Here is a 26,496-nt window from a genome sequence, read left to right as displayed (position 1 = left end):
ATAGAAGAAAATAACATTGAAAGGAACATAGCCCACCATGTTCTCTATAATCGTGACCCTTTTTCCGCGCTGTGTACAATAGTCTCGTGGACAACTTTAATCCCACCTCCCTGGCTCCCATGACTGGCTGCATCCCAGTCCCCTTCTCCAGCCGTACAAGTCGGAGGCTGTTGGCGCGACGTGGGCAATATCATTTGCTCGTCGCTAACGGTGTTCCACTGCGTGTCGCCTGGAAGCGAAAGGGGGTGCTTAAACTTCTTTCGCTTGACATAACCTTCACCGGTATCTCCCTCCGACAATTGGTAGCTTTCGGATGTTCCGGTTTTTGTTGTGAGGTATAGACCCGCGCGGCGGGCGAGGCGGCGGACGAGGGGATAGATCATGGGGACGTTGCCGATTACGACGGCGACGAAAGTTTCGCGGCAGGCCCAGCTACCGGCTTGTTCAGCGCCATTTGCACCAGCCTAGAAAGAGCAAAAACGTTAGGTAGAGTGCGTTGAGAGGGGTTTGAGTTGTATTTACTGTTAGAATTAGGACACAGCGGAGGATGCCGCACATCATGACGAAAAGACCTCCGCTGAAGAGAACGAGAAGTTCGAGTTTTTCGCGCCAGCGTAGCCGAGCTTTGAATAGCATCTGAAGCTCGAAGTTAGAATTGGCAGTGAAATTGACTGCACATGTGCTTACCGGGGCGGGGATGCTGATGAGGTATATATCTGTCAAGACATTGAGCACAACAGTTACGTATATGTCAATTTTGGATACGGCAGGCTGGCAGTGATCTGCACGGTTGACCTAATGTAAGAATATTTCTAGCGATTGAAACGGAGTAAAGATGCTTACTGCCGGGGTCTGGGTTGATCTGCCAGTTTTTGTGCATGGGATGGCACCCAAACAGAATCGAAAAAAGAGTCACAATATAAGTTGCCGCAATCAAGACATACGCAATGTGAATTCGTAAACGCATATTGATGAGTCCGGCTCTAATCGAGTTATTAGGATTCTCCGAGGTGATCGAGTACCAGCCTGTCGGGTCTACTCACGTCAATCGCGAGTAAAAAATGGCCATGCATGTCTTCAGCAGCCATAATAGCAATGTATATAACGACCAACCAGTCACCTGGACTTTGGAGCCTCCGACCCGCAAGTGATATTCATGTGAGTCGGGAGATAGAGCCGCTCGTTCTTCATCTGTCATGGAATTGTTTGCTAGACCTTCAAACCACGCACCGACCATATATGCAGCAGCGGTTTCCAGTCCGTACACAACCTAGAATGCCCGGTTGTCATTAACAAAGTCCAAAATACGTCCACATCGAACACTCACACATGCGATCAGCATAATGTAATCATCAGCCTGGAAATTCTTAGGGCCGACCATAATCCATCGTGCCATGGTTCTAAGACCAATAATCACAATGGCGACCCCCAAAAGGGTGAATGCCTCTGTGACGAACTCACTCATGATGAAAGGCAAAGACTGTTGTTTTCACGGAGCGCAAAGGAGTGACCTCTTTTTTCGGGGGTTACACCCAGATAAAGGATTCAAGCAATCCCGGCCAGGGGGAGGGGAGTTCATGAAAGAAAGGAAAAGAAAAGAGCGGCTGTAATGATTGATAGTTGGATTATCTTCCCCTCGGCGCTCTGCTTGTGAATGGAACCAGGCCAGACAAAGAAGCAAGCCCGCAACCCTGGTCGGTTTACAAATGGGAAGAAAATCGGATAACAAGCCGGCGCCATCGAGACGCCACTGGCGAATGTGGTCTCCACAAGAACCAAGTAAGATGCCGGTTAGCGAGCTGGATAACGCGAAACGATAAGTTCTGACAGTTTCGAACACCTCGAACGGAAAGTATAAGCTAACGGCTTTGACGTGTGCCGTCCCACCGTTTCCTGTATTTTGGCAGCACACGGGTCCGCAATGGGTCCTTCCAAGGCCTCGGAAGCAGTTGGCGATCCAGAATCCCCATCTTCGGGGACCGTTCTCCAATCCCGGTTGGTGGATTGAGTAAAAAAATCCACAACTCTTCTGGTTAAGTGGGTATCAGACTTGCCCCATCGAGCGAGCGATCGCCATTGTGGAAGTGAAGAAATTCTCTAAATGTTCTGACACTTGCACGTGCTGGCTCGATGATGGTCAACCTTGGACCTTGACTTTTTCTCTCTCTCCCCTTTCTCCATGCATGATTGGTTACACTAAGGGAAAGCGCAGGCTGTGACGGCGTCGCGGTTTTCTTTGTCCTCTGGTCACCGGTTGCGCAACTGCATTGCGGCCAGAAAGGTCTGCGATTAGCCGGGCCAGTCATAAGCTGGGTGGGCCTTTGCCCTACCGAGATGTCTGCATTGCTGATCTGTTGTCGGAGATTCTCCTCGATATCGGCTAATCAGCAGGGACTGCCCGTGGGGCAATCTGGGATCAGTCAACAAATGTACCGAATCATTGCTTTTTTCCCCTTTGGGCCGATTTGTGATGTATTGAGTTTGTGAGGGGGATGATGATGCATGGCGTCACAATCTATAAGTCTTTAGTATTTTGTATCTCTTTTCCAGTTACATTAAAGCCAAGCCTTGTCTCTCCCCGGTAGATTGTTGACACCGTTCCATGTTTCAGGGCGAACGTTGGGTATGGTGCCGTCGTCAAGTGGGTCTGGGTCTGGGTCTGGGTCTGGGTCTGGGTCGGTCTCAGGGGTCATGGAAACGGGACTCTGCAACTTTGGATCTACCGTTAAAGATACATCGAATGGTTGTAAATAGTCCCAAGGCTGTAAACACTAATTCCAAAATTTGAGTTTTTTGATTTTGATTTCCGTTTATTTTTTTGTTTTGTTTCTTTCATCTTGGTCGGATCGAGGCTGCAGCTGGGATCGCCGGGCAATCAGCAATAGTTTACTGGTCCATTGGCAAGCTGCATACTCCGATAGGAATGGGTCAAAAGTACAAACGCAAGGATGTGTCCGTTTGGACATTGCGCGGACTCCCACTGGAGTGGACCGTACCATGTTCTAAGGATCAGAAAGGTTAGCGGCTCCTTCGCCTTGACATCTATTTTCGCGCTAACCGTGCATGTCAAACGACGGGATAGAACCTTGGAGGGCTTGGTGGAGCTCCTACCGTTTACTGTATCCGTAGATTCCGCCTCGACTACGTACGTATTACCAATAATAATCCCTAACCTTTCGAACTATCGGTTTAGCCTGGACCGGAAATGATTAGTTGCATGTGGTACCAACCCGATTCAATCAGTCTGTCGGTTTTCTTTGTTAAAAGTGGAGTCCATGAGCGATTAGAGATTGTACAGTCTCATTTCCCCGGTAATTGCCATTGCAACTGTAGCCATCCCCACTTTCCGCGGCCCTTGAATTCATTCCAACTCTTTCGCGACCTTGATTTTGTTTCTCTGTGACTTTCTGTTTCTTCAATTGGTTTATTTACTGCAAAAAGTGACATTTCATCACAAGTCACGACTGTACTGTGGGAGTAAACAACCCCCCTAATTCAAGAAATGGAGAGCGTGGACCTGGTAGTGGTCGGCGCAGGTAAGTTTAAAGTAATGCGCGTCTAGCGCATTGTCCCAATTCCCTCGCAATTGCGAAAAATCTCACAAATGTTTAGGCTGGAACGGACTCGCAGCCGTTAAGACCTACCGCGAGATCAATCCCACCAGCAATGTCTTGTTACTGGAGGCAGCTAGCTCGGTCGGTGGTGTGTGGGCGAAGCATCGCCTCTACAAGGGCCTGAAGTCTAATAACATGCTTGGTACATACGAGTACAGCGATTTCCCTATGGATGAGGCTACATTTGGCGTGAAGCCTGGCCAGCATATCCCTGGTGATGTGGTGCAGCGTTACCTTGTCGCGTATGCTAAGCACTTCAAGTTCCTCGATCGCATTCGCTTGAATCACTCTGTTGAGAGTGCCGAGCACAACCTGGATGGATCGTGGAAGCTTATCGTGTCGCATGAGGGGGAGTCTTTGACGATCGATGCTAAGAAATTGATCGTCGCGACTGGAATTACATCGCAGGCGTACCTGCCTACTTTCGAGGGCCAAGAGACCTTTGGCGCACCATTGTTTCACTGTCGGGATACTTTGCAGTATGAGGCTGAGGTTTTCAGGTCTGGGGAGCGAATGACCGTTTTTGGCGCCACCAAGTCCGCCTGGGATGCTGTTTATGCGAGTGCGACATCGGGCATGAAGGTAGACTGGGTCATCCGGGAATCGGGACACGGTCCATGCTGGATGGCCCCGCCATATGTGACCCCCATGAAGAAGTGGCTAGAGAAACTAGTGACAACGCGGCTCCTGACCTGGTTCAGCCCGTGTATCTGGGGTGATGCCGACGGATACTCCGGTGTACGGAACTTTCTGCATGGCACTTGGCTAGGACGGAAGATCGTCGATGCGTTCTGGGGTGTTTTGGCTGATGATGTCGTGCAGCTGAACGGCTATGACAAAGACCCGCAGATGAAGAAGCTCAAGCCTTGGGTGAGCCCGTTCTGGATTGCTTCGTCGCTGAGCATCCTGAACTACCCAACCGACTTCTTCGATCTGGTCAAGAATGGCTCAGTGAAAATTCATGTCGCCAACTTGGATCGCCTCTCCGACCACACCGTTCACCTGTCAACAGGCGATGACCTGCCCACCACGGCTCTCATGTGCGCTACGGGCTGGCGTTGTACTCCCAACTTGAAATTTCTCCCCGAGGGTATCGATCGCACTCTAGGATTCCCCTGGAGCACAGATCCTCTTGACGCCAAGATGGTGGCTGCTGCCGACGCAGAAATCCTCCGCCGTTTCCCTCGCCTCAGTGACCAGCCAAAGCCCAATCCCAAATACCGTCCCCTCGACGAGACATCTGAGGCAGCGGTCCCGCATCCATTCCGCCTGGCCCGGTTCATGATCCCATTGTCAACACTCAAGGATCGATCCTTGGCATTCATGGGTGTCCCCATGACAATTAACACAACCCTGCTAGCCCAGACACAGGCCCTATGGATCTCAGCTTACTTCTCAAATCAATTCACACCCACTTCGACCGAGCGCTGTCCTCCTGCTGTCCGCGCATGCTCCGACTCTAAGTCCGAGGATGATTCAGAGCTCGACCTGGCTTGGGAGACGACTCTGCACTCCGAGTTTGGAAAGTACCGGTACCCTGGTGGCTTCGGCAAGCGGAATCCAGATTTCGTGTTCGATGCTATCCCGTATATCGATTTAATGCTGCGAGACCTGGGCTTATCTACTGAGCGCAAGAAGGACATTCTAGCACGATGCTTCCAGCCTTATGGGGTGGAAGATTATAAGGGCTTGGTAGAAGAATGGAAGTCCAAAGTGTAAACTTTGTTCATTCATGACTCGCGATTCTTTTTTTTCTTTCGCGTATCCCGCGATATACCCCGATATTTCTCTTCATCTCATATAATAACATTTCGATACGATCCTCATTTTGGTTGACATACTCCATTGGCACGAACAACTGGCTCAACAAAGAATTTCAGAATACATTGACTTTCTCGATCACAATTATGGACAACTCTATATCATACACCTGACAAAAAAAATATTACCTTCCCAGGCCAATACTGCCCATCAATACAACTACTCAACCAAAGCAAACTGTTCAAAAACAGCAACCCCACTTCCAGCATCCGTCACAACTCCCTGAGAATCAACAACTCTCCCCACCAATTCCCCAGACCACCGCATATAATACTCCCCATCCCCAGTAACAAGCGTGACAATCGAAGCATTGACATTCAGCCAACCCTTCTCATCACCCAAATATGCCTCAACAATGAAGCCATCAGGAGTATCCCCCGCCTGAGGCGGATACCGTCCTCCAGTCGGATTGGAAGTCACGTTAGCACTCAATGGACGAACTGTGAGGAGTGTAGTATCACAAGAAGATACAAGGACCTGGTCGTCTCGAGCAACATAGCTGCTTGTGTGGGTGTTGTTATCCATTGCGATGGCGCTGAACCAGAGGATGGAGTAGATACCAATGCGGCCATGACCCCAGTACCAGCTTTGGACGCTTTCGGTGAATGGGAGATTTGACCAGTTCTGTTGCTGTCAGCTCATGCTCACTGGTAGACGGATATAGATGGTTTGATATAACACATGGCAAGTGCAGTTGTTTGTATCACTTGTGTAACTTGTGCAGTGCATAAATGAAATGAAGACCTTGACTGACCTTATCATGGTACCCACGTCCCTTGAAATTCAATGTAGATCCCTGAATAACCATATCCACACTACCCACAGCATCAGGAACAAGACTCGCCCAACCGATATTCGGCACAATCTCCAAAGTCGATGTACCGTCCTGAATACCACAAGGTAAATGAGGTGATTGTTGCTTCAGTAAAAGATCCATATTAGCCACTCATCCATGTATCTTCTTTCCCAAGACAGACCAAAAAGCAAAAAGATAGAACTCACAGAATTCAATGTAAAAGTTCCATGAACCCCCATCTCCTCCGATTTAACAACAACCTTATACACCGAATCCTCATTACCCGAAACCCAACGAAACCCACTCCCATCCCAAGTACCAGAACCCTGCTGCAGGAACTTCCCAGTTTGCCCCTCATCAATCACAGCCAATTTCGCAGGAACATATTCCTGGAACACAGATCCATTCGCAAACGTCGCCCATAGGTACGCGATCAACACAGACGATTCACTGGGATCCAGCCATGGGAATGCACTCGCTGCGGACGTGAACAGAATGACTGTCAAGGACTCGGCTGGGTTTTCTGTTGAGACTGCGTCGAAGTACCACCAGTCAAAGGAGGTAGACGTCACTTTTGAGATTTGTGGGACGTCTAGCGATAAGATTGATGCATTTGAGAGAGTTTTGTTAGGAGATGCAATTTTGAAACGGGCGGTCGCTGTCCCTTTTTGTATTTTGCTGGGAATCTTGTAGGTCGTGTCTCTGGTCTGGGGTGAGTGGTGATGGTCTGGTTTGGGGAGGTTCGCGTGCGGATGTGGTGGGACTGCGTGTGTTTGGGTGAACAATGTTAGGGATATCAATCCTATCGTGACGACCTGATTTAGGAGTCTTTGATACATATTATCTCCAGATTTAAAAAAAATATAATTTTGAGCTGGGTAGGCAGGGGGTACCGTGGTATGAAGGATGTAATGAGGTAGGTAGTAGGAACAAAGTTTGGAGGAACAAGCTGTCGGTAGGGCTCAAAGGCACCTATAAGTACCCCTAGTATACTTGAAGCCACGGCCTGTAGGAATCATTTGCCTGAAGCCCGATCTTGGCTGAAGCCCCTCATCAAAGACCGTAAGATCAGGTGTAGATTTACACCGGGTCTGGCAAACGAACGCTCTCAATCGGGTATAGTATGCACGAATCGATCAATGAAAGAGCTTCAGGCTGACACGCATGGAGCGAGTATCAGCCATACGGGTGAGACGCTCTTCCATGTCATCAACTTACCGATTTTAGGGAGACCTGGTGCCAAGGATGAACAAAGAAATTCGGTTTGAAGTACGGATCTGGCTTGACAAGGTTCTTGATATTGTTGTCATTGTCTCTGAATTAAACGAGCCCTGGTTTACTTGTCTTAGCGCGTCAGGGGCTGGATCCCAGCCTTGTATTTATAAAGTTATAATCATGGATGGAAAAAGCTCCAGGGCTGATAAGCATGTTTGGAAATGTAAGTAAAGTAGATGCTATCCATTATAGGAACATTCATGCACAGTTGTTATATACCAAACACCGAGTCCAACTCCCGGCAAACAATCAAACCGGACTCGCTTGTAAATCAAAAAGGATCAGTACACACGTCACACGTCAGGCTCAGAAATAATAATCAAACAGTAAAAAGAAGACCATCCCAATATGCCCAAGTCAACACACCCTTCGCCAGCGCGAAAATAAACAGCATAAGAACAATCAAAAGTGGATCAAAACCTCACCAACTCCCAAAGCCGCTGTAGTTACATGTCTGCCCTTATCCTTCGCCTCGAAATACATACACAAGTTAGGGCGTAAGGATGAGGAGTGACACAAGTGCCACAGGGATGCAGAAATATAGTGGTACGGGTTAAACTCGTCCGTTGAGCGTGGGACTGCCGTCCTCACTTCGTTCGCCTTTGATGGTGTCCCCGGTTTGGTTGTTTCCGTCAGAATCACCATCCTTGCCGCAGCCCTTGACCAGAATATGTCGCTGATGATAATTAGCCGAAGCTCTTGGAAATGTTTGTAATTTTTACATACCTTGAGCGCATCTTTCCGTGAAAAGCTCTTGTCACAGTGGGCACAAGGGAATGGTTTTACCGCCAAATGAATTCGCTTGTGTCGCTTGAGATCATGGTTGCGGTTGAAGCTCTGCGGACATTGATCGCACTTGAATGGACGATCCGGGGCTGGTGCGGGAAGACCGTGGGGCGGGGGGTGGCCTCCATAGAGATGCTGGGTGTTCGCCACATGACCGCTGTTAAATCCAGATAGGAATCCTGGCTGCATACCACCCATCATAGCCATCGGACTATTTGGGCTGTGGACGTTGGTCATCACGGGTCCGTTCATCGCGGGAAGGGAGTACGACGGCCAGGGCTGGCGAGGAGGATATCCCAGGTGCGGTTGGCCTGTCGGACTTTGGGCGGGCATTCTTCCGGAGTGGTTCATCCCAAGTCCTCCGCCTCCCAGGGACGGAGAAGGGTAGATGGGAGAAAATCCAGTTTGGTGAGGGCTCAGATGTGGTGGGGCGCCATATAGCGAAGGATGTTTTGGTGCGTAAGGGTCATTTGAAGGCAACGGTGCGGGAGATGTGGCGTGTGTCGATGAATATAAGGCCATAGTGGCCGGGTGTGAAACGTGGGGCGGAACACTAGATGGTGGTGCGGGCAAGCCTTGTTGGAATGAAGCTAATGACGGTGCTTCGAATGGCTGGGGTAGCCCGTCTGTCGCCGGGGGAGATGTCACGTTGTGACGGCCTACAGTCCCCGGAGAAAAGGCCGGGCGTCCCTGGTAGGCTGCGTGTACCCCAGAAGCCCAAGCCTGGGTCGCGGATCCCGAACCTGGGGCGCCGTACGGACTATTGCCTGGCCAATATGTTGGGGGCAGCTCGGAAGCTCCCGCAGATGCCAAGTGGTGCGACGAGTGGATAGTCTCTCCCGACTGATTTGTCGCGGGTGGTGTCAGCAAATTCCCCACGCTCACGTTGGCGGGTGGGTGTGATACTGGGGGGTGATTTGGAAGAGTCGAAAATTTAGTAGGGGCAGCTCCGGGCAATCCAAACTGTGGCGGCGGCAACTCAAAACTCGGCAGGGTGGGAGCTGCAGGTCGTCGATTCACCAATGGCTGAGTGGCCAGCGTATCCAACGCCGTCCCCATAGGAGCCGGGACCGCGAGAGTCGCCAGATTGACGGTGGGGTTGTTCGGGCCGTAGAGATCAGAGTCGGGTAGGGTTGAATGGAGATGGATCGGGATAGTGGCAAATGAATTTTCTGGATGCAGATTCCAGTCTCGACCACCAGGAAGGGCCCCCGAAGGGCTCGAAGGATCCAGGAGGGGCGAGTGTCGATCGCCGGGTGTTGCGATCGCAGAGTGGAGCAACAGTCAAAGACTCGAGTCGATCTCAGCTGTTGAAATTTTGTAGTAGATGGTAATAGGGCCTTTTGGAGAGGGTGGAGGTGAAAGAGACGCCCTAGGTTGATGGCGAATCTCGAGAGCTTCAGCCCGTGAGGACTAGAGAATTAGAAGAGTCGAAGGTGGAACAGCCCGCGCGACATGGGGGTTAGAAAATTGTCACGGTCGACGTAAGCGCGGGAATGGCATGGTATCGGGGATAGTGCACGATAATGCAAACACGTGTAACGAAGAACAAAAGCTTCGGTGGGGGGGGGAAGAGTCAAGATAAAGGAAACAGCCGTGGCGTTGGGGGAGGCGTAAAGGCAAGCGCGGGGGGGGGGAACAGGTAATTATAGTATAAAAAGGTCGGACCAAATGGTAAATAACCAAATAGAAAGGCCACGGTCGACTTGGGTCTGGGCCAAAGCGTGGGGAAGAACGATGCGAAGACTCCAGAAGATGAACCAAAGAATAATCAAATCGCGGTCAATAATAGCGAAATATGCCAAAAGTGGATTTTAATCAAAAATCGAATTTTTTAATTTTTTTTTTTTTTTTTCAAATGAAAAAAGGAGGGAAAAAAGGCAACGTGGTTGACAGGCCCTAAAATCAAGTTCCCCTAGTGTCCAGTCCCCGGTTGGCCGTTCCGAGCTTTTAGAAATCGAGATCGACTGTATCACTCGATCGGATCGCCACTTGAAGATATGAGAGATGAAAGAGAGAGAATGAGGATAAGAATGAGAACAGTAGGTGACTATGTTACTGTTTTGAGTCTCCCTGCATCTAGGTTTGTAGATAAGCTACAGTTTCTTTTTTTCCCTGTCTTTTGATCTATAACGGTACTTTTGAGAATAATAAAAAGAAAAGAAAAGAAAAGAAAAACAAAACACTATACGTTTATTATTAAACTCCTAGGGTGGAAGGGAACAGAAGAGAGGGAAAAAGAAGTGGGGAGCTAAGTACTCCGTAAAGAAGAGAGGCTCCTTGCGTCCCGACTGAACGCGTGAAAAAGAAAAAAAACTGACAGAAAATTTTATAATTAAAAGTAAATGAAAGGGATCTAGCGTAGGGACTCCCGGAGATGTGGTTCAAAAGAAATATGCAAAGAAAAGCACAGAAATGGTTCTAAGATGGATTTGGATTCTCATCCGGTAATCTATCAACTTCTCACCTGTCTATCTCACCCCCTTAAACATACTTCTTATTGATATGGATCAAGTCCATGATATCTTATTCGGCATTTGGCGAGATTCCTGCCCAATGGGGCGCATGTCAGAAGCAGAGCGCACGGACTGGGTCGGAATGACTAGAATACGAGACTATGGGAGTCTGGAGCGTCCGGCGCGTCCCCGGGTAGAGGCAAGCGAGCTGGGCCGACGATGATTCGTTACCTTCCCGGCGCGCTAGACCCAAATCCCCAATGGAGTTTAGCTTTGAAAAGAAAAAAGAGGGGCCAACATGCTCCGGGTCACCTGCAAAGCAGAGAACTAAAGGAACTAAAACTAAAGGGAAAAAACCCCTTTCAGCCCCCACCGAGGGATCAAAAATACCGACTAATATAACTACATCGGTTAAAGAGAGAGAGAGAGAGAAAAACGGACTCTACGGAGTACATGAGGAATTATGAATTCGGATCAAATGAAATAATAAAAACTCTGGAATAAGGATTCCTAGGAGGGGCCCCCGGCAGGTATTGATTTATTCTCCTTTTTTAATTTCAATTTTTTTTTTCGGAGCCCAGTCACCCCGGACTCGGTCGTTACATATCTTTCAAACACCCTGCATTAGTTTCATTGGTCTACCCATCGGAGAGTCCCTAGGAACGGGAATATCTGTAGCGTGGCCAAGAGGGTACCAGTGGCACCGATTTTACACCAACGAAAGACCAAACTTATTTTGCCCATCCGTTCCCCCGGGACTGGTCTCCTTCCTAAACTCGGGATATAACCACAGACCTACTGTAGGGTTTAGAGCTTCTAGCTCTAGTCTCTTCACCTGCACATTGGCGCGTGCGATCGGGGTGGCGCTCGGAAATGGCACCGTGATTAACTCCACACGAGTCAAATTCATATTGACTTCGCTTCCATGGGACCAGCATGGGCGCCTCCCTATCAACCAATAGAAGGCGATTTATTCGTTGGTCCCCGAACAGCACAGACTCTGACAGATGCTTATGAAATCGGGGGCGAAAGCGCGGGTACAGACACATGCCCTGTCGATCCCTGCTCAACATTCATAGAAACGGAAAACTAATATACTCCATATCCATAGACTTAGAAAAGAAGGAAAAGGGGGGATATAGAAAAAAAAAAAAAACAAACCCAAAACTCAAAGTGAAGTACAGCTGATGCACATACTCGTCCTGTGCAGAAATCCTAAGATGAAACTCTTCCCCCCCCCCCCCCCCCCCACTTACGCTTAAAAATGAAGAAAACAACCGAGATTGATCCATCGCTTGTTCCGGACACATCCGTTGTCTCTAAAGCACCATGTCCTCGCTTCTACTGTCTACTGCATTTCACTGCATGGGATATCGCGATCGGGTCCGCATTGGCTCCTTAGTCCCTCCGCCCCCCCTCCCCCCCCCCGGTCTAGCTCAGAATCCCTCGAGCCAGGGGGAAGCATGTGAGGCGACGCTTTCCCTTTTACCACGGTCACATTCCTAGGGTGGTCCTAGGGTAATATTTGAACGAATCGCCTCCGTGCTTTGTCTCCGGAGGAATTGTAATGGCACATACTTACTAGTTCGATCCACGCGTACTCCGTCTCTAGTGGACCCCCAAGCGAGACAGGATAAGACGGATACTACGGACCTCGGAAGCGCTAATAATGAATCGCAATGAAATTAATTATCTCACAGCAGCTTGAGACAAACCAAAAACAAAACAAAACAAATAATAATTAGAAAGACATACAGTAGACAAGATTTACTGCACATTGCACATTGCACAGCCCCTCCGGCAAGAAATGAACATACCCACCTCAACCTTCTAGACCACCCCCCTCTGTCTTTTCCTTCCCCCTAAATTAACAGAAAAATTCAAACTACTCCCCTAAAATCCCCATTCTAATCCACCAAGCCCCTTCTCGGGACCGCACTGCGCGCGGTGGTTCGCAGCCGATTTGCCAGACGGCCCCAGTCTCATGCAAGGCGGCTGCCGTCAAAATGTGACAGCGCGAGTGGATCCACCAAAGCTGTTTTGTCCAGGGCTCGAGCCATGCGATCGTCGCCTGCGTCGGTTCCTGCCGGTTGTGGCTGCGCGGTTGGCGTTCACCGTGGGCCTCCAGAATCAAGAACTGATCCCTGGAGTTGAACGGCGATCGACTCCAGGGCCTCCAGAGAGGGTAAAGTCTAAAGGATGTCTCTCGGGAGATCTGCGTCCATGAGGAGAGGGTCTTTTTTTGGTCTACAGGGCTGAATTTGAGTGGGAACGGGGGAAAGTACTACCTGAGATGTGTGTTTCGTCGGTTGTTTTTCTTTTTCGGTCTCGCTCCCCTTCGCTCGTAACCCCTCCCCTACTTTATTCATTCCCTCTGGCCAGTTATGTTGGTTTGAGAGATGCATTCAGAGCCCTTGCTTTTTCTTTGGAGGTCCACTAGGAGATTTCTGCGTTAGTCTTGGTTGGTTCTTGTCTGCTTCAGCTGTCTTGTTTCCTGTTAAGTTTTGTGTAGGCCTAGATGCATCTTGTTGAGGCTAGATCGAGCCTCGGTAAATCGACGTGATGTATCGTCTACTATACATCCATATTGTATACGAGATCCGAACCAGAAGACAGGTGGCAAGTGGCAAGTGGCGATTACCAAGTTGCGAAGGTATGACAACTTGAGCCGCGATACCTATCACGTACCCGTGGATATGTTGCTGGATCGTAAACAGCCATGAACGTTGTGCAACCGTAGCTGGGACTTGGTGACCTTTACGCATGCCCGGAGTCAACCTTGTAAATGTATCACTCCTTTATTTCAGTTGGCAATTCTCTTGTCAAAGTGCAATGAGAGTTCGAAATCAATCTCACTGGGGATCATCCCAAGCTTGAGTCGGCTATATGCTTTGCCCATCGCAACTTGCACGATCGCAAAACACCTAGGTCGATCAGAATAATGTAGCATTCGGTATGGGGCACAGTGGTGTTGGGTGCAACGTCGCAATTCGGTTCTCTGTGCATTTGTGGATGATTCCACGTCAGGGTTTGTGGTGGTTAAGTCGGATCGATCTAGTATATATACTCCGTATCTCGGAGACATTTCATCGCGACCGTAGAACAAAAGGACCTCTCGAAAGAATCACGTTAAAATTACCTCCCTCGGCATCTCAGTACCTAAGAGGTCTCTGTATCCAATCTGGATCATCATGAACAGAAAGACAAGCTTCCATATTCTGTCGACATCGGCCATTACGCATCAGTGTTTTGAATTGCCGAGATGTTCCGATGACGTCGACGCGGCGGGGTTCACGAAAACCCGCTCTCCCACTTCACTGAGAGGCTTCTCCTCCATCAACCTTTCAAAGGCTTAAGATCTTGGAAAATCGTAAAGTGCTTTCCCTGGTCCCATCGAAATACAGTCGGATTCTAACCAATTGCGCTCCAAAGCCCTTCGCTCATAAACACCTACTCAGCGATCAATCTACCATCGGCAACCATGTCTGGAATTAGCAAGGCTTGCTGCTCGTTCGTCAATACCAGGAGACGGGATTGGTCAACAATAGCTGACTCTCTATAGTATCCCCCCTGTTGTGTCCAAGGGATACCAGGCCAAGGGCTCCTACCAGACCATCAATGGCATGAAGACATGTAAGCCGAGGCCGCCGCGACACGACACCGATCAAAGGCTAATCTGACCAATGCAGACGTGACTGGCCCCGAGACCGCTACCAAAGCCATCCTTGTCATTTACGGTGAGTTATTACGCGTAGTTATCAGACACCGGTATAGCTAATCGTGGATTGGCTGCCTAGACATCTTCGGTTTCTTCGACCAGACCATTCAGGGTGCCGACATCCTGGCCAACTCGAATGAGCAGAAATACCGCGTGTTCATGCCCGACTTCTTCGAGGGCAAGCCCGCCGATATCTCGTGGTACCCGCCGACCACTGACGAGCACAAGAAGCTCCTCGGCAACTTCTTCCAGAACCAGGCCGCCCCGCCTCTCCACCTTCCCAGGCTCCCTGAGATCGTGTCCGAGGCCAACAAGCTCGCCCCCAATGGCGGATTTGACTGGTCTATTCTTGGTTTCTGCTGGGGTGGTAAGATCGCGGCGTTGTCCGTTGCTGGCGATAACAAGATCTTCAAGTGCGCCGCTCAGTGCCACCCCGCTATGGTCGACCCCAACGACGCCAAGACTATTAAGGTGCCCTTCATCATGCTCGCTTCCAAGGACGAGCCCCAGAGCGATGTCGACAATTTCAAGGCCAATCTACTCGTCCCCAACCACGTTGAGACCTTCCCGACCCAGATTCACGGCTGGATGGCTGCCCGCTCTGACCTGGAAAACCCCGAGGTGAAGAGCGAATACGAGCGTGGCTACAAGACCCTGCTCCAGTTCTTTGCCCAGCACGCGTAAGGACTGCTGCCCATATCAATAATAATTTATCAGGGTAGTTGATGCAATTTAGATCCCCTGTGCCCAAAAATCGCCTGTAATTCTGCGCGTTATGAGGACTGTAGAAAAGGTTAGCTCCTGAGCTCAGAATATCAATACGGGATTTTGTACCTAGACTTTCATTATCCTTAAAGCTATGAAATGATAATGTTTTTTGTACTCATCTCGTCATTTCTAGACGGATCGTTCCAAATTCGGGTGGTCCCCGCTTTCATTGCCGTCACCCGTTGCCAGGGATCCGCCACAAGCCGAGTGACCCGAGATCAGCGCTCTGGGTTTAGTGCTTATATTGCAACTACATCATCTTTGGGCGAGTTTTGTGAAATTTCCTGTTTCATTCACAGTTACTTGCGATATAAATTGATGTTCTATGCGTGTCAGCGCATCCCAGACATATGCCCTAGTCTAGACAAGCATCCCGTCTAATGACGTTCCTCTCCAGTCGTCGCCGTTCCCAATCAGAGGTCGCATCGCCTGACCACTCTGTGCAGGAACGGGAGAGACAAGAAATACCTGTCGCGAGTCATGCGTCCTCGGGTTCACAACAGGGTGCAGCGACTGACTCGGGCTCGGGCATCCTCCATGGCTTATTTCGAAGAAAGAGCGAGAGCTTGCTGAAATCGGATTCGTCGAGCTCGAAATCTCGGACATTGGTGAGCTTGGCACTTATGTAGTTGATCGGATTTGGAAATACAAAACAAGGGATTGGCTCGCTAATAATTACAGAGCCGGGGTCCTGTCCCCAAAATTGACACTAGGCAGCCCAGACAGCCTGACAGAGGTCGCGAAAGTAGCCGACATAGCAATCGCTCGCGTTCTCACTCTGGTCATTCTACACCAAAAACGCCTGGAAGTCCGGAGCAGACTTCAGCTGTTGCTCATGGTGAACCAAAGCAACCCAGCAATATTCAGGATTACCTAGAATTCCGCCTTGATGAGGCGACCAAGCTCAAAGATGGCCAGTCACCAGACGAGGCGGCGCTCACGAAAAAGGACATCAAAGCTATTCTCTCTGGAGCTCCGCATTTCTTGCTCGAGAGAGGCAAGCATGGTCGTTGGTACCCGCAAGTCATCTTTCCCTGGGATGAACACCATCCATCTATTCTCCGCATGCTAGATCGCAAGCCGTTGCCTCATGCTTCATTCACCCTTTGTACTCTCCATGCGCATCTCCCAGTGCCAGATGACTGGGCCGTGAAGGGTGGTGTTCCTCTTCCGTTACACAGCTGGCACCGGTCCGGAGGGTTCAAAAGAGCTTCATTTGATGTGGGCGTCTTCGAGGTACCGAACATGTTAGCCAATAACGGGAGAGAGCCAGGGACCATTGGATACCGGCACTTCTTGGAATGCGATATCGCTGATATGGTTCGGTACTCTGGACGCCCAGAGCCCAAGATGGACCCGGACTTTCAGCGACTCGCGCAACTTCCTGCAACCGAAGCATTTGGACTGATAGATGGCTACAACAAACCGTATTCGCAGTGTCACAGTGGTGCTGTGCTTGATCGACGCCAACTTTTGCAGGAGGGGCCCGCTGCATGGAAGCGCATCGGAGTACGAGATATTAATCTACGGTCCCTAGTGCAGCGCTTGACACACTTGCGACAATTGCGTTTGAAAATCCTCCTCGATAGATCGACGATGACGGTTTTGGACATCGAATCATCTCATGAACTACATACCATTTTACATACCCAGTTTCTCTATCCTCATCCGCCACTTGAAGGTCTGATGCCCGGACACCCAGAGAGTCTCAAATCGCAAATTAAGACATTGACGACCGTCCTCGCTACACCCGGAGCATGGATCGATTTCAGTCTTCCCGAGTGGCGCATCCGAGTAGGTCAGGTTCTATGGGAAGCACCCCCGCACGTAGACGGGGACTGCTTCGAAGAAGGTAGCGGCGGCGATCCATCGCAAAAGCCATGGATGAATGCTGGTATGGACCGAAAGTGGCTTCTAATTCAACTGTTACTTGCAGCGGAGCTACTGATTCGTCTCGATGCGTTTGTTCGCATGGGCATGTTACACGATCCCCACGGCGGTCTCCTGACCACGCAAGAGCTCCAGAATTATGAGAGATTGCGAGAGGGCAAAGTAAACTGGGATCTCATCGTCGCGCGGCGATTCCTCGACAATCTGGAAATTGAATATGGTTCGACCCCAGCTGAGGGTTCACCAGTTGGCACCCCGTCACCAGGATCATTCGACAAAACCACCAGCAAACATTCTCGCTTTTCGTTTCTTGGGTCTATCAATCGTCGCCTTACATCATTCACTGAGCCCGATCGCCGCTCAGCATGGCAATGTAATATCAGTTCCCCGCATATCCGCCAGCAATTGGAAGGACTATGCGTCTTTGCAGAAAACATTGGATGGCCGAATGTCGACACACTCAGGACTACTTTAGAACAGAAACTCCGCAACGGCAACCAGACTTTAACTTTCCCCCCAATAGACACCGAGTCGCGTCGACCAGCACCGGAAAAGGCATCAAGCGAACCTGCGGCCGTACGATTAGGGAAAGGAGATATGTACACTCGAAGCCAGTCTAGACGGTGCATAAAACTCCGCAGTCCCTGCATAGACGACGAAGATCCACACGCATCTGACACTCTAGGCTGGATCTCTCGAACTTGGTTATCAGGCTTTGTCGTACCCGGCGAAGGAATAAGCCACCTCCTCATTGGGACTCTTCTAGAGAACGACACCAACGCAATCCAGCAACTAGGACCGACGGCCAATCTCTACGGCGGCTTTATATACGGCGACCGCAGCTGGTGGAGCAAGGCATGCATCGTCGGCCGTGTCTTGTCGGCGTTAGATTGTGCCCAGACTTGCATGGGATGGGTCGGTAGTGATGTGGTTCCCCGCGATGTGAATACCTTGAGCCCATTAGCTCCGGGCTGGTTTGAAGTCCAGGTTCAGCGGATACCGCGCTCGGGTTCGACTTCAGCCGCGTGCCGTCCTCGTATCAAACAGGGAGGCAAGCTTGCGTTGGAGTCAACCCCGCTCGGCACGGGTGATATCAGTGCTGATGCGTTTACGTTGCCGGTTGATCGACCTGCTGCGAGTGATCCCGGGCCGACCGTGAGGCTCGAAGCGCTTACTTTGGCTGTGAAGACACCTCGCAGGAGGAACATACTTGTGAGCGATGAGGCTTCTATTTCATTTGCTCTTGAGACGAAGTCGAACTCCGAGTCCGAGTCTCAATTACCGACTACGATCACGTTACCACTCACATACAATGTGCGCTTTATATCCGGCCATGAATGTCGTCCACCACTCGGCTTCCTATCGCATCACCAAGACAAATGTGATCACACAAAAACAACAGACTGGAGTGAATTCAAACGTCTACCCGGCCATCCATTGCACCGATCGTTCTCGTACAAGAACGTCACTCTCGAATCCCTGCCTCAGCACCCAGCCCCATCGCCCAACCCCGATGGATCCCATGAGGTCATCGTGGTCGATGCGCGCGGATCCCGGAACAAGGAGACATTCGTCCGAGCATGGTGCGCGTCAGTAGGCAGTCACGCGTTAATCGGTCGCGTCGGAAGAACATGCATCGCATGTTGTGTCCGAGAAGCACGTGCAATTGACGTGCAGGTCGTGGTCCGAGTAGGAGACTACTAGCACATATCGAAAGATTGACCGGGAGTATAGTTCGTGATGTCGTCATCGCACGAGCACGCTGCACTGCAATCTTGGCAGATACCCGAGATGATCGTGATCTTCAGAAGTGCTAATGTCATCGTACCATCATTCATGCAACGCGCGCATCAAGACTGCAATAAGGAGGTCGATGATCCTTGCAGAAGAGGTCGCGTGGCGTTTCTCCTTGTAATTAGCACCACCGGTAATTAGTTGCCATTGCCAGTATAGCTTGATGTTTCTCGGTTCTGTAGAGTTAGTCTTAGTCTAGTGGCATGGACATCCAGGGTGTTTAGGTGCCCAAGTGCATGTCCATCAACGCCGGGAAAGAACTCGGCTTTTGATCGGGATTGCATCTTCACGCAGCCGAGAGTACCTTGGACAGTACCCCCTTTCCCAGCCCAATTGTTTGCGGCTTTTTCTGCAATTGAAATTGCATCGACAAAAAAAAAAATACATAATAAAATGAAATGAACACGAAAATAAAATTAAAGCAATGGTCACGACGAAGGGCACAGCCACGGTCGGAAGTTTGAGGTCAGATACCACCTTCTCTTTCTGCTGCACACCACGGAGTTCGCCCACAATCCCAGCTGTCGGGTACAGCCAAAGCAAAACCCTCCCAAGTGTATGCTGATAGGACGGACAAGAGCTCGTGACTGAAAAAGGAAATTTCCAACGCTGGATCCGATTCTTTTTTCGAGGGGATTTTCTTGGGAGGACGCGTAAGGCAGGTTGCAGGTTAAAGAGAGAGACCCATGGTGAGGAGCCCATTCCTTAAATAGGTTAAGGGCCCGAGCATGGTGAAACAACCGGGGAATTGGCCTGGAACCAGTGAGGTCCCTGCATCTGGGATCCACTGATGGGAGTGGGAGTCGAGACCTGAAGATCGGTTTTCCTACGGGAGATATCGCCGTACAATGGATAGTGCAGGGCTGATGCTAGAGGGACACGGTCAAACAGGAGTTAAGATCCTTATCAAGGGTTATTTTGCCCGCCTTGACTTGGCTGTTAACCGATGCCCCCGGGGTCAATTAGGATACAAGTGCAATGAAGCGGCTGTTGGTTTCTCCGCTTATACAATGCATTGTGGATTGTTTCCCAACACCCCCACGGGTATATAAAATTATGAGTTATGTACATTGTAAATTATAGTGGGGGGGAGCCAAAAGGCCAAAATGCCTCATTGTCGGGTGTTCCGCCACTGTTCCGAAGGGGATTTCCGAGCTACGGTGGTAAGAGTACTTTAGGAGACGCAAAGAAGAATGTCCACACGAAGTATATATACAGTAAGGCTTAGGGAAATTTAAATCCTAAATAGGACAAGTCCCGGAGCATGTCTTAACAGTCTAAGTGTTTGAGAAATTCTGGACGTTTGAATGACGGAGTCCGAGTGCGCAATGCAAGCCCTGTCGGCAGTTGGCGTTGCCCGGGAAAACTTGGTTGCCTGCTAGACCACACCGGGTTTAGCGAGGGGGTCAATGTGAATCCCACGTCAGACCGGAGAATTGGTGATTGGAAGCGACGATTGATATTCAAAAATAACCAGGAGTCAGAGGGAAAAATTCACATTGAAGGATATACCATAATAGTCACGCTAGTTATAGTTCCGACAAAAAACGTTATGTTTCACTTCAATCTTAAATGCATTTTAGATGCGAAACAGAGATCTGAGTCAGCCCTGGACCCTTGTTTCAACAGAAACAAGCCGATCGGACGTTGGTCGCAGCTTTACCCAATCGCCCAACCGAAGCCGAACTTATGTCTTAGACCCGGAAACGCGATCGGAGAAGCATGCTACTTGTGTACAATGGTACAGTGCACAGCCGACAAGTGGAGCACCTTGTTTCCACCGCGCTACTGCCAGATCTAATCGCGTGCTTGACAACTCGCCGCGTCAACACATGCAAATGCACCCCGACCTTTTTCCTTGACTCAACTGCAGATCCAATCACTTTTTCCTCTTGGGTCCGGTTCTTGACGATCTTCCACCTGATGCGTGCTAGAGGTGATATGATGCGGGGCCAGGGCTGAGCACGGAGTCTCGAGAAAGGGCGGTCGAGCGCTGCATCGTTGAGTTGGATGCTGTATGGCTTTTGGGAATGATTGGTTCTCAACGACTTCATACAAGAACAGTCGTGTCCACAAAAAAAAAGCCACGCTGGTCGTGACACGTTCCTATGGACGGCAATTGCCCCTTTTTCAGTGATTGTCTCTTTCTCTTTCTCTTCCAGCGCAATCTGCTCCACAGAGGCGATATGTAGAGGGGTTTTTATCCCTCGCTTCCAAGATTCCTCTATCTACTCCGTATGTAGTCTTGATCGCTGGGTATGATCGTCCTAAGGCCCTCTTTTTCTCTTGTCTCTCCCTCTTCTTGATTTAACTATGATATTTTTTTCCTTGATTTTTATTTCTTTTGCTCCACAACCGATTGAGTGGTTCGTAGAACCTTCCTTTCTGCTCCATTGCTCCATTAGGCATCGCTCATGGAAGCTCGCTTGAGGCTTCGAAGAACAAAAGAATCTTGATCCGGGGCCCATTTCTCGTTTCCGACGGGTGCCAAGTCCATTCTCTAACACGCTACTGCGTCGCGATGATCCTTAATCAAACCTTGAGTAAGGCCCCACATGTGGGACCCATGTTACAGAATGGCAGTTGGAGACGCAAGATCGCTTCCTACATTTGGGGGCTTGGCTGTTCTTTTTGCCCTCTGTTCTACTCCGAAAGTCTCGCATCGGCCAATGTGTTCTTTAAGCCCCTCGGACTAACGTCCAACTCGGGAGTAGCTAAAGGCATATTATGTCATTCTTTTCTGTGGTCGGGATACTCCGTGGCTTCATGGAATTTATTTTATTTTATTTAATTTCGTTTGTCTGCTTCGCCTCCTACCAACTCAGTACTCGTACATGATCGTCTACGTACAATCCTAGTCTGGAGGGGAGCCCGTGGTCTCGCCTAAGGCGATATGATTAAGATTGTCCTGATTGACCGGCTATCGACTCCCACCCAAGGTACTGGGGCACGTATCCTCATGGGACGGTGCGGGTAAAATGGAGCAGTGACTAAGGAAAACGACAATTCTCATTGGCGAGTCATGAATTTTTGCCGAAGGGTAAAAAAAAAAGGGGGGGAATTGCATTTAAAAAAGAAAAAACATCGTGTCCGATGTAAGAGGTTGAACTTCGAAACAGTTTAGAGATTATGAAACGATGTCATCGACGTACTAAGGAGAATAAGCTACGCCCCAGACAGTTGGGGCCAAGATCCCACTAGAAACAAGGCAACAAAAAGGCAGAAAAGGGGGGTGAAATCTTTGGAACGAAAAAAAAAAAGAAATTATAATTAAACAGAAGAGGAAATAAAACGAATTTAAAATGAAAAGAAAAAAAATATATAAAAAAGGCCGAATTGCGTGCTGCCCACGGTATAACCTGATACGTGGACCCTGAATTTCTGTTTTTAGAAGCAATCAATCTGTGGTTCGTTCCTGTCGATAGAAATCGGAAATTGTTCAGCGAAAAAAGTACGTGAAAAATAACGCCCATGTTAATTGTATGGGTGCAATGGAAATCACATTGGATTATACATTCTGTAAGGGGTGTCCTTCGAGAAGCCCTCAAGGTTTCTAGTGATCACCTCCGGAATGCCCAGAGACAGAAGGTTCTTTAGCAGTAATGGACCCTACGGCCAACAAGCTCATTGGTTCCAGCTGCCGACCCAAGCTTCCCTACGCCAATCAGCTGGCCGGGACTTGAAATGGATGAATTCCCCAGTTCATCAAGGATTGACAGGTAAAGGACTGCCTCTATGCCCAAATCGTCACCTGCTTCACATCCACTCTATGACCCCACTGTGTCAGGGCTCCCAGACCATGGTTCCTCGCCTCTGCCTCATTTGCCATGAACCAGCCCTGACGGGGTCTATAGTACGCAATCAGGGGCTCCTTGGGGTGATTTACCTAATCTGGGTACCTTTGGCCACTGAACAACCACTGGTACCTGGGTTTAAAAAAAGAAACTGAGGTGAAAAAATATGGAAGAAAAAGACAGAGAAGCTATTTGAACCAGTTTGCAGAAAATTCCAATGAAAAAAACCAAGAAAAGAAAGTATAGAACTCTATAAAATCTCGTCACGAAGTTCCCCCTGAGTTGTGAGATCATCATTGATTTGGGTTAAGTCGATACATCCCTCTTGGTCTTAGTGTCGGTCTGATGCAGAGCCACTTTGTTCCACGTATGGAATGAACTGAGTTAAAAAAAAATTAATTATTATCAAAATCATTTTATTCCAGAAAAGAAAAGGCCAGGGAAAAAAATAACACAAAACCAGCCCATGGGCGTTTCACCCCCGCGATTAGCTCTTTCTCGACTCTATACGATATTCCATTCCTCGATCTTCCTACGCTTCATTCACTCCTTTGGTTTCTTCTTTTTTTATCTATTTATTTTTTATTTTATTTTCCTTCCTACTAATCTTTTTTTGGGTGGTTATCGTCAATCGGGTCTCTTTTCCATCGCATATTGGAAATCCATACTCTATTGAAGTCGTCCGATCTTCCCCTTTCATGAACTTCCCACCCGACACTCTAATTTACTATAATTACTCTCGATTAATTCGCCTGGGGTCCAGGGCTTGAGACCCAACCAAAATCCAATCTATCCTCGACCGTGACGACCCTTCCACCACGAAACACGCATACTGCGGGCCCCTCACTACCCTGCTCTACCACTCTACCATCGACCCCCCTACCAATCCAACCACCGAATTACCTGACGACCCTGCTGAAACGCGCGCAATATCCCAGTTGGTCTAGTGCGGCCCAGGTGGAGGCATCTAGCAAAAGAACGAAAATTACGCCGGAGCGTTTTATCGTCGCAGCGTCATCATCCGACCTTCACCCGCAAACCAAGTTGTTGCGGTGCCTGCATGGCCGGGCCTCTTTTGTTTCTCGCCTCTTTACCCCAGATCTTGCCTGGAAACCGGCTTCTATCTTTGTTTCGCTGAAACGGCGCTTTTGATGCGCTGAGCGGAGCGGTCTTCTAGATCGATCTTGATCTGATCTTTTGTGGGGAGAGCTATGCCCGCGGCTGTCGAGGCGATGGCAACTACACCGAATTCACAGAGCGCTATGGATGCGAGTAATGCGGATAAAAAGCGTAACAAGTTGGGGTATCATCGGACATCTGTCGCATGTGGTCAGTTCACTTTCAACTCTTGCCCCCGATGCGCTTGTGCTTTCTGCGTCGCCCTTTGGTTCTGGAGCATGTCGCAATATGCGCATTTGCGCAGAAGTACATGCCATCCTGCTATGAACCAGGTAATGATGCGGGAGGAATGCGCGATCAACTTTGGGGGGTTGATTCAGTACTTACTGTTTTTTGTTTCCAGTGCACTGCCGACGACGAAAGATTCGATGTTTGGTAGCTCCGGACGATTCGCAAGGACGATGTGAAAATTGTATTCGATTGCGAAAGGAATGTCAATTTTTCCCGGTCGACCAACAGCCTCCAATTGAGAAAAAGTCGCGGCCGACCTCGCGACTGGAGACGCAACCACCGGCAGATCACTCGACGACGTCAATTGCTTCGTCACCGACCAATGTGAAATTCGATTCTGCGGAACCTTTCTATCCGTATCCGCAAATTCCTTTGAATGTGTCATCTGGTCAGGATATCTCTACTTTTAACCCAGCCGTGTATGCTGGTCACCCCATGTCGGGCTTTGCGCCAGGTAGGTTAGCCCTTGTTGTTGTTAGCTTCGGCAATTGAATTGCGCGGCGCAGAAGAAAGTCAAAAAAAAAAGTTTCAAATTAGACATTCGGATTATTAACGGGTCATTTACTTAGATCGACCAATGGGCGGGGAATTCCCAACGCATCCCACGATGGAAACGGGTGTCCCATGGGATGAATTCACAACGATATCAGACCCCCAAATGTTGGCCACAATGGCCGCGAATAAGAGCCAGATGATGAATCTATCACCGAACGTCTGGACTTCCGGCTCAGTACCAACCGGCTTGTCACCCAGCTCACCAATGTCCGGCGCGTCTCCAATGTCCGCTCAAGCACAGCCTATGAACACTCCCACCTACGCCATGCAGCCCGACGGAACAGTGTGGCAAGTCCCACCACCACCGCAACAACCATCAAGAGCGATGAGCTACCCCGGTCAGGAAATGAGTCCCTCCTATCAAAATCAATTTCAACCTCAAATGCCTCCAGACCTGAAGAGGAGAATGACAACACCCGCCCAGTCCCTTTCCGCTTCAAGTACCGGTGCACACAGCTCGCCTGGTTCAGCGTCTGATATGCAACCTCCAGGCCCAGTACCTTACCCACCTCAACCAGGCATGGAGTATGCTCAGTGGCCCATGAACACCATACCACAGGGTTTTCCATACCCCATATACGCAGGCGAAGCGGTTCCACAACAACCTTTTCCCACTAACCCTCCGATGGGACATCCGGGGGCTTCGGGACGTTCAGGACCTTGATGTTCTTCAACAATCGCCAATTGCGACCATCCATCTTGCTTAATCAACTTCATCTCCAGGCAAATATTCTTGCAGTTCACTTCTCGGGCCCGGACGACTTCACGTTTTACATACCACATTCCTAGACGGCCTTGTTTCATTTCTAATACCCCGTGGGATATATACAATTATGGGCTTTCCATCTGCGTTTTTTCTTTCCTGTCTTGAAATTTTTTTTTCTTTCTTTTTGCCTTTGCTCACTTTTTCACACTGCCTTTTTTTTTTGGTTTTTGCCTCATCCACATACACCGTTGCGGGTCTGCTTCGCAGCTGTCATTAGCGGGCGCAAGGGTTCCAAGGTTTTCGGGTGGCATTTCTCCGTTTGATTCTATCATGGCACGGCCCAAACTTTATTTTTGTTTTTCGTTTTCATTCTCTCGTTTTAACCTTTCCTACCCTCCTGACCGAAAGATGTGACATGCAGCCACGATGATTCCATGTCTAAGGGATCACCAATAGCTGCATTAACTCTGTTCTCCAGGAGGCTTTGTTTCGGGCATATAGACTTTCTTTTTATCTCCCTTCCATTACATCTACCCCTATACTCTGTCTAAGGGTCAGGCCTGGGTTTTGTTATCCTCTTTTCTATCCCCACCATTTATCACATCTCATTCCGGCCAAACCTTCTTTTCTCCGGCGGTCATATATTGTTTCATTTGCATGGTCAATCGCGTGTTCTATGTCATTTTTCGTTTTTCGTTTGGGAATACCTGGCCGGGGCGCGAGGGGACGCGGGTCTCGATTGATGGGCGAATGGGAATTTATACCAGGTGGGAGGACAGGATAGGGAACTCGCAGATTCTAGTCGCTTTTCATCCTGGACCACTGCTTTCACGTACGACATTCTTTGGGATCGAACCTGGTTTTTCATGAGAATTGCATACATTGTATATATTATATTCATCCACATGGAACTTGACCCACTTACCATTGATTATGATTATCTATTCTAAGTTCGTATACCTCCTTTAAAATTTTTTAGCTTGGAAACAACCATTGATTAGGTACTGGCATGCTTCTTGTCATTGATGCCAAGCATCATGGATTCTTTCCAAGGTTTGCATACGTGATCCACAGTCCGCAACCTTGGAGGAATCACTTTTTAGTGTCACTATG

The 26,496-nt window shown here is 49.2% G+C and overlaps 6 protein-coding genes across 6 annotated transcripts; 3 read left to right on the top strand and 3 right to left on the bottom strand.

Moving 5' to 3' along the window:
* Positions 1 to 44: 44 nt before the first annotated feature.
* On the bottom strand, positions 45 to 1,465 carry N7484_001029 (uncharacterized protein; the record flags this gene model as incomplete). Its single annotated transcript, XM_057111449.1, has 6 exons — positions 45 to 464; positions 523 to 636; positions 688 to 782; positions 844 to 983; positions 1,044 to 1,270; positions 1,328 to 1,465. The coding sequence occupies 6 exons, from the start codon at positions 1,463 to 1,465 to the stop codon at positions 45 to 47; spliced, it is 1,134 nt and encodes a 377-aa protein (XP_056976186.1).
* Positions 1,466 to 3,502: 2,037 nt separating this feature from the next.
* N7484_001028 (uncharacterized protein) lies at positions 3,503 to 5,333 on the top strand (the record flags this gene model as incomplete). The annotated part of the gene is made up of 2 exons (XM_057111448.1): positions 3,503 to 3,536; positions 3,613 to 5,333. The coding sequence occupies 2 exons, from the start codon at positions 3,503 to 3,505 to the stop codon at positions 5,331 to 5,333; spliced, it is 1,755 nt and encodes a 584-aa protein (XP_056976185.1).
* A 261-nt stretch (positions 5,334 to 5,594) lies between these two features.
* N7484_001027 (uncharacterized protein) lies at positions 5,595 to 7,046 on the bottom strand (the record flags this gene model as incomplete). The annotated part of the gene is made up of 3 exons (XM_057111447.1): positions 5,595 to 6,059; positions 6,190 to 6,354; positions 6,438 to 7,046. Coding segments are annotated over 3 exons (1,239 nt in total), but the record flags the coding sequence as incomplete, so codon positions are not given.
* A 1,013-nt stretch (positions 7,047 to 8,059) lies between these two features.
* On the bottom strand, positions 8,060 to 9,351 carry N7484_001026 (putative C2H2 finger domain protein; the record flags this gene model as incomplete). The annotated part of the gene is made up of 2 exons (XM_057111446.1): positions 8,060 to 8,182; positions 8,233 to 9,351. The coding sequence occupies 2 exons, from the start codon at positions 9,349 to 9,351 to the stop codon at positions 8,060 to 8,062; spliced, it is 1,242 nt and encodes a 413-aa protein (XP_056976183.1).
* A 6,263-nt stretch (positions 9,352 to 15,614) lies between these two features.
* On the top strand, positions 15,615 to 18,828 carry N7484_001025 (uncharacterized protein; the record flags this gene model as incomplete). Its single annotated transcript, XM_057111445.1, has 2 exons — positions 15,615 to 15,842; positions 15,916 to 18,828. The coding sequence occupies 2 exons, from the start codon at positions 15,615 to 15,617 to the stop codon at positions 18,826 to 18,828; spliced, it is 3,141 nt and encodes a 1,046-aa protein (XP_056976182.1).
* Positions 18,829 to 23,923: 5,095 nt separating this feature from the next.
* On the top strand, positions 23,924 to 25,341 carry N7484_001024 (putative C6 finger domain protein; the record flags this gene model as incomplete). The annotated part of the gene is made up of 3 exons (XM_057111444.1): positions 23,924 to 24,041; positions 24,235 to 24,576; positions 24,692 to 25,341. The coding sequence occupies 3 exons, from the start codon at positions 23,924 to 23,926 to the stop codon at positions 25,339 to 25,341; spliced, it is 1,110 nt and encodes a 369-aa protein (XP_056976181.1).
* Positions 25,342 to 26,496: the final 1,155 nt, after the last annotated feature.

The sequence above is a fragment of the Penicillium longicatenatum genome (assembly GCF_028827895.1).
Source record: "Penicillium longicatenatum strain IBT 33135 chromosome Unknown contig_1_segment0_segment0, whole genome shotgun sequence".
NCBI classification, from domain to species: domain Eukaryota; kingdom Fungi; phylum Ascomycota; class Eurotiomycetes; order Eurotiales; family Aspergillaceae; genus Penicillium; species Penicillium longicatenatum.
The sequence above is the reverse complement of the archived record's forward strand: the minus strand, read 5'-3'. Positions and strand labels throughout refer to the sequence as shown.